The sequence below is a fragment of the Bombus vosnesenskii genome, unplaced genomic scaffold (genome assembly GCF_011952255.1).
Source record: "Bombus vosnesenskii isolate JDL3184/JDL3185 unplaced genomic scaffold, Bvos_JDL3184-5_v1.1 scf7180000013265, whole genome shotgun sequence".
In the NCBI taxonomy this organism is placed as follows: Eukaryota; Metazoa; Arthropoda; class Insecta; order Hymenoptera; family Apidae; genus Bombus; species Bombus vosnesenskii.
The window spans coordinates 5,072,474-5,079,386 of NW_022882925.1; the positions used below are offsets into that span (position 1 = coordinate 5,072,474).

General features: G+C 29.9%; 2 protein-coding genes across 6 annotated transcripts; both read right to left on the reverse strand.

The window, feature by feature from the left end:
* Positions 1–65: 65 nt before the first annotated feature.
* On the reverse strand, positions 66–2,784 carry LOC117241895 (E3 ubiquitin-protein ligase parkin). Its single transcript, XM_033508151.1, has 8 exons — positions 2,343–2,784; positions 2,032–2,233; positions 1,537–1,897; positions 1,264–1,465; positions 1,040–1,195; positions 834–956; positions 676–760; positions 66–599 (listed from the first exon to the last, which is right to left on the reverse strand). Exons 1-8 carry the CDS (start codon positions 2,598–2,600, stop codon positions 490–492), a joined length of 1,497 nt encoding a protein of 498 aa, XP_033364042.1. The 5' UTR covers positions 2,601–2,784; the 3' UTR covers positions 66–489.
* A 423-nt stretch (positions 2,785–3,207) lies between these two features.
* On the reverse strand, positions 3,208–6,895 carry LOC117243239. Of its 5 annotated transcripts, none has more exons than XM_033510540.1 (6): positions 6,691–6,895; positions 6,460–6,559; positions 6,173–6,352; positions 4,987–6,088; positions 4,314–4,562; positions 3,208–4,243 (listed from the first exon to the last, which is right to left on the reverse strand). In XM_033510540.1, the coding sequence occupies exons 4-6, from the start codon at positions 5,639–5,641 to the stop codon at positions 3,516–3,518; spliced, it is 1,632 nt and encodes a 543-aa protein (XP_033366431.1). In that variant the 5' UTR covers positions 5,642–6,088; positions 6,173–6,352; positions 6,460–6,559; positions 6,691–6,895; the 3' UTR covers positions 3,208–3,515. The 5 variants fall into 5 exon arrangements, with proteins under 5 accessions (XP_033366431.1, XP_033366428.1, XP_033366430.1 ...); XM_033510537.1 differs by having other exon boundaries at positions 6,455–6,559; XM_033510539.1 differs by having other exon boundaries at positions 6,439–6,559.
* Between the last annotated feature and the right edge of the window lie 18 nt (positions 6,896–6,913).

The window sequence follows — 6,913 nt, forward strand, 5'->3', positions numbered from 1 at the left end:
TTGGTATTAAAAAGAGTATTCTGAAGTTGTGAGATGATTTGTTCATGTTGTGATATATGATAATCTATTCATAAACAAATGCTCATGTATATACATTTCTTAAATAGAATGAAGAGAAGGCACTTTTACATTTTGTTCGTAACAACTCGTTAAAATTTATATACAAATTTATAATTGTTATATATACATACAATGATTAATTAGACTCATACACAGCAAAGTTTTTACAGAGCAAACAAGATTTTAATAAATTCATAATTTATATAATTACAAAATAGTACAATGATAAAAGGACCAAAATGTTATTTCTCACTTCAAAAGATACCAATAATCCTATAAAATTTGTTTCCACATACTACCTTGAATTGACTAGTATAATTGACTAGTATAATTCACGATAGTAATAATGATTGTATTTCTAATTCTTCTACTTTATTTATATTTATACGAAATAATATTCTATATCTTTATGATATAAATAATTATAAATTATCCAAACCAATGATTGCCCATGCAATCTCTTGTCCATTCCGTTTGACATACCCAGCACCAATGGTAATTACATCCAGCTCTAGTACAAACCATGTGCATGCATCCTCCTAGAAAATAATATGTGAGTATTAAATAGAAAATTTATTAAACATCTTAATTTCTTTTTTCAACATTTTAAGGTACCATCTCTTTCGGTTGGTGTTCTACACTTTGGACAAGGTTTTGTTAAAATTCTAATAGTTTTATTGCTGGCTTCATCCCATTTTGCCTAAACGAAAAATCATAAATATGACATTTTTGATTAACGAATAAATATAATATAAGGAGAATATTTTGCATACATCGTTAGCTCTCCGTGGATCAACTGAATACCCAGATCTATGTATTGTATTCAAAGACTCAGATGATTGTAATTCACATTCTCCTAAATGGTAGCCTTGTAAACATCGTCTACAAAAAACGTACTAAACATAAAAGTATATTATTAATATTTTGATTTATTTAAAATTTTTGTACTTTATAAAATATTTTATCTATACATAATTACCCCACAACCACCAATACATTGAATCTTTCTACATTCTTCACTATTATCATCTGGTGATTCTGGTATAATGCCCATGCCACAATCTGGTCTTGGACATAAAACTCCACCAGCACGTAAAACATATTCTTCTGTACTAAATCTCTGATACTGTTCGTACTATATCATATATAAATAATTAATATTTAAAGACTTTTTGAAACTTGTATATTTATTATATAAGGTACCTGCTCAGAGGTAAGAAGATGAAAATGATGTACTTCTGGAATGAAAGAATTTTGACATCCTGTTGGGCATGGAAGCGTATAGTATCCTTTAATGTCATCAAATTGAAATTGACGTTCTCTTAGACGAATTGAACAATAGTCTTTGAAACAATCAAGGCAAGTTACATGGCCAGCTTCACATGGGAAGACCAAGACCATATCCCTATAAATAACCTATGTTTGAAAATGTTATTAATTATTTTTTGCTGATATCAAGGTCAACAAATTATTCACCTAACATCTGTACAGGCAAGGCAAGGTATTCTTCTTAAATTTGGTTTTATAAGATACAGAGGAACAGCCTCGTCTCCTTCTCCTAAACTAGCATGTTTCCCACATTTGAAATAAAAACGTGCATATAAAACTTGGGATTCAGTGTCACTGGATACAAATGTGGGTGCTGGACAAAAATCATTTTCACAATGAACTGTTATTCTTTTTGGTTGTAATACATCTGGCCAACACTGAGGATCTCTATCTACCGTAACTGCTCCGCTATTACAGGTTGCACATCTGACTCTTAATTTACCAACTGTGACAGCTTTGCATGGTGTTGAACAATATACAAAAAAATGTGCTGGATTTTCATGTTTCTCTATAAAAATATATAAAAATAAATAATATATTATTTATATAAAATCATAATTACTCATCTTATGCTAGTCATATTTATTTAGTATTTGCTTTAACCACTTGTGTTTACCCTTTAAAAGACTACGATTATTCTACCTTCCATGGTTAAATTTTCTTGTGGATCTGACTCATCTAATGGTAAATCGGTAAGAGTTTCATTCATTGGCTTTCCTCCGCTATCATTTAATTCAGATATTTCTAAAGACTCATCAATGGTGTTAGTACCTTTATTTTTATTTAACCTCTGTGATGAAGTTCGAATTGCATGTAATATACTTTGTTGACCCAAATCGCATTCCTACGACAAAAGCTTTGATTAAGGGGTGAGGTTATCATACTTGTAACTGCACTGTACTTTAAAAATACGTATTGGGAATAAGTTATCTTCGAAAATATAGGAGGCTTACTTCTATTATCGTTGAATTATGCAGCTCTTTCCCTGCAAATATTATTTTTATGTCCTCAGGTGATATTCCCATTTGAAATGCCACTACCTCTTTTACGTTCTTTATATCCCATTTTGGGTCCAAATCAACGGGGAATGTATTTCCAGTATTTGTTTTCACGTATATACTCAATGAATTTGTTAATTTTCGTTTACTAAACCAAATTAGTTGCAACATCTTAAGAAACACACTCCGTATGAAGCCAAAGAAGAAACTCATACCGTCAATGCGAACTTCTTTTATTTTGATGTTCTTTAAAGAAGAAAAAGGATGGAGTGCGTCAGCGAAAACATACTATGAAATCTAAATCAAGTATTTTCACGAGATGATCAAAGTGTTGTAATTTATAGCATAATTTAGACGTGGACCGAAATGAAATGACAATAAAATGAATCCTGCGACATCTTCAACGATATGGATAACTAAGAAATTCTATGAAATTCAATCGTCAAGATTTATAAGAAATTTTCAAGTGCGTCATACATATGTTTGTGATTTAACCTCTTTCGCAGCATCTATTATCTGCTACTACCTTATGCATTTGTATATGCATTGTATATATATATATATATATATATATATATATGTATTTTATAACCAATTTAATACAATTTTAAAGAATATATTTCTCTCATTGTAAAAAATAGAAAAATCGAATTAGTTTACAATTACTTCTGAGTGAATAATACAATTTACTTGATTATGCAAATAACTGTAAGAAAATTTTCAAAATAATAGTTAATAATAGAAAATAACAGATAAATAATTCTAAAATAAATTTGGGAAATCATTAAAATAGGAATTAGGATAGGAATCATTAAAAATCATTTTTCTGTATACGAGAATGAATACTATATTTTCTTTGAATCGAACGCGTAGATACTTATTATACATACGTACATATAATTTACACAACACAAATTCGATATCAAAAAGATAGTTCATAATTTACAAAAAAGATCGAGCAAAAGTTTCACGATTTTCGCAATTTTCATAACATTGACAAAATATCACAAATTATAAATTATTCAATATTCTATAATATTGAATCTTCTTCAAGTATAAATATATAATTGTATAAATAAATAAATTTATAGTTTGTACGTAGTATTTAAATACAAATTATGAGATTCACTACTTTCGTTCGGCCAGTTTATATTTTTTTACACCGTTTAATATTTCTATCGATTTAATCGTAGGTTTATCTTTCATTTTGATCAGCCTTAGTCTTTTTTTATCTTTTTCTCTGTCATCCAATTCATTTTTACTCACTCTTTTCAGTGAACGTATTCTACAATCAGAATTAGTATCTTTTGAAGTTGAAGGCATTTCGTTGTCAACCATCATTCTCTTTTTCTTTAATCGTAATGCGAATCGACGTATTTGATTTATCCTTTGCAGTTCCAAGTTTGATACATTCGCCATTGTTGTTCTGGATCTCTTCGATTCGAAATCATCAAGAAAACTTTTTGTTCTTTTTCTCTTGTTATTCGAATTACTTTTTAAATCTTTGACATTTTTTTTAGTATTCTGCAAATATATTAAAGGAGAACTAGGATAGGAACTAAAAGGCGATCTAGAATGAGAACTAGGAGGAGAACTAGAAAAAGATTCTGATTCATCTACTTGTTCTTTTTGATCCCTGCACTTTTGAAGAAATTGATTTAGAGTCATCCCTCCAAAATTATCTTCTTTATTATTAAGAAAATTGTACGCGTCGGGTCTATAGCGAACTCGAACCCATTTTTGCGAAGATTTATCCCAATATCCACGCACAATATCCATATCTTCAGGCAACTCTGATTTAACCTCTTTAAAAATAGATCTTTCTTCATGATCATTTTGGATTATAGAATATTCATCTGGTTTTATTAATTTATGTGGGCATTAATATTTAGGCAGAATAGAATTTAGAGGTTAATATTTTAATACCTTTTTCATTCCTGTTGCTCGTTTGCCTATATTTCTTTATTCGTGATTTTTGTGTGTTACTAGTTGGTACAAGATACCTGCTGATATCTTTACAATTATTTTTAACAAATTCATTCCAGAGAATATCACTTGATGTTGTTGGAGCTGATACATTGATCAACCACTGCTTGCATTTTTCAATTCTTATATCATTTTTGTTCTTTGCTCTGTTTCCGAGACCTAGATACGTATTAACTATATTTTCTTTTCCTAAAAAACGTTATAATATACCATTAATACACATATCTTAGGAGAAACAGTTGTTTTCTTAAATAATTGGGGAGCTTTTAAGTTTAATCAAGTGCAGGTCTTTTATTAAATAGTTGAATTGTTACTTATCAATTTTTCTTTAATTTATAAACATTAAAGGAATGAAGTTCTTTAAATTATAAGTATCAATTTATACATATGAAACTTCTAGTGCAATTTACTCAATTTACTATTTTTTTTATTAACTCTTTTCCTAGAAAGTTTCCCAACTTTAATATTACTAGACTCTGGTATTATCAAATGAAACATATCAATAGTTGATAAAAGATTCTTATGGACCCTTTTTCCAAAAAGCTTCCCAATTTTTACATTAGTAAATTCTAATATTAAATAAAAGATATCAATATTAATATAAAATAATTACTTAGACATAATGCATCCTCCTCGTCATCAGAATCATCGAATAGACGAGAAAAAGGTAAATCTTTCACAGGAAGTTTACCTTCATTCTCTTTAAAATCAAGTCTTTCTGGACTTTCCCATGCACGCGGTAGCAAAATCGGTGACTGTAAACGATCTTCGACAAAACAAGGAGCTTCCCGAATCCTTTCTGGCGATCTTAAGTCTTTAAACAAGACACTACTGTCAGATTCAGAAGTAGCTTTTTGGGAAAATTTCTCTGTTGATTTGTTAATTGGAGGTAGACGGGAATCTTCGTTACACGTTTCCCAATCTGTATTAGGATTTACCTTTACAATCGATTTCTTTGTGTTGCATTTCTTTTTTCTTGTTTCTTTCTTCTTTTCTTTCCCACGATTACCTCTCAGAGTTCCTTTTAATTTCGATGTCTTTTGCTGTAATTTCCTTTGTTTCCTCTTTTGCTTGCCATCGGAAATTCTAACTAAAATTTGGTTTTTACTTTGTTCTTTTGCCGAGGAAGGATTGGAATCAACTCCAGATATGCTTATGCTACTTGGCCGCTTAGGTTTCCCTTTTAATGGTGTACTACAAAAATTCCAACTTCTTTTGCAGGTACTTACAGTGTGTCTTCTATGTGGCTTCTCAGACGAAGAAGACATTTTATTTCTTTTATGTTTATGATGATATATCGTTTGATATGTTGAATATTTGATTCATGAGTATATCACTTATTTCGTTTGAACAGAGCTCATTGATAGCTTCCGATATCATTCGGAAGTGTTGCTATAGCTTTGAAGAGAGGGTTGTATATGAGATACCTGTGTGATTCACCTTCGAAGGGGTTCTCTGATATCGTGTTTCTTCTTCCGTTTTATTTGCACGGGAATAAAGGATTCTTGTTGTCGTGCTTTTAAAGAGGCGAGAAAACAATTAGATATTTGAATATCTCAATTAGTTAATTTTTAGGCTTTCTTGAAAATTTTAATGGAGTATTTAAGGTACTTTGAATCTTGTTTAAATTTTGTGATTTCATTGAAAGTTTGATAATTCAGTGATTTCTAATTATGTGATTTGACACAAAACAAAGTTTGTTAATATGGTGAGTTCTGTAATCAAAGATCACTGTATTCTGTGATTTCCCAAAAATTAAAGATTTCCGAATTTGATGATTCTCTACAAACGAAACTTACCAAACTTACAGACTGTCACAACTCAAAATTGTCGTATTTTATAATTCTTCACTGCACAAAATTAATATTATATTCAGTGGTTTTTCGGAGTTCATGATTTTTAAATTTGATTTCTTCGCTATCCAAAATTTCAAAATTTCGCAATTTTCACAATTCAATATTTCCGTGTTTATTAATCTCCTGCAAATGAAGATTTGTATATTCGTTAAACTTTTTCAAGTATGATACTTTACCAAATTTCAAAAACTAAAATTTTACTATCTAACAGTAAAAAACACGAACGTTACAAAATTTGCGCTTTTAGAGTCGTGAATGCTAATTGTTTCCGGCCTTAATGTCTGCAAACGACTGGGGACTATTACCAGTGTAAAGTCTTTCAAATTTGACCTGTAAATATGTATTAGATATAAGAAACGTATAGGAAACTGTTTCTGTATTTAAGTATGACAGAGTTAAATGATTATGTTTGAAATAGAACACTTATTTTTATGACTGTGAATAACGTATTTACTTTTTACCTGGGAAATGCTAAGAGACAATGTTTATGTATAAATTACTAAAGAAGAGCGATAACTAAAATATTCGCGTGGATATGTGACAATTTTCGCGATTTTCAGAATGATTCATCGCGGATAAACTGTTCGCAAGATTATTGCAGAAATTCTTCGGAGGTTAATCTATCGATGCATCGAATTGATATGGTCCAACTTCCGTGGAAGGAAAATTCGCAATACGTGAAAG

Coding starts and splice junctions, on each gene's coding strand:
- LOC117243239 (XM_033510540.1), bottom strand. CDS start 5,641: ATGTCTTCTTCGTCTGAGAAGCCACATAGAAGACACACTGTAAGTACC. Junction 4,563..4,986: donor GGAGGATGCATTATGTCTAA/GTAATTATTTTA, acceptor AACGTTTTTTAG/GAAAAGAAAATATAGTTAAT. Junction 4,244..4,313: donor GAGCAACAGGAATGAAAAAG/GTATTAAAATAT, acceptor TAATAAAACCAG/ATGAATATTCTATAATCCAA.
- LOC117241895 (XM_033508151.1), bottom strand. CDS start 2,600: ATGAGTTTCTTCTTTGGCTTCATACGGAGTGTGTTTCTTAAGATGTTG. Junction 2,234..2,342: donor ATAATTCAACGATAATAGAA/GTAAGCCTCCTA, acceptor CTTTTGTCGTAG/GAATGCGATTTGGGTCAACA. Junction 600..675: donor AACACCAACCGAAAGAGATG/GTACCTTAAAAT, acceptor ATTATTTTCTAG/GAGGATGCATGCACATGGTT.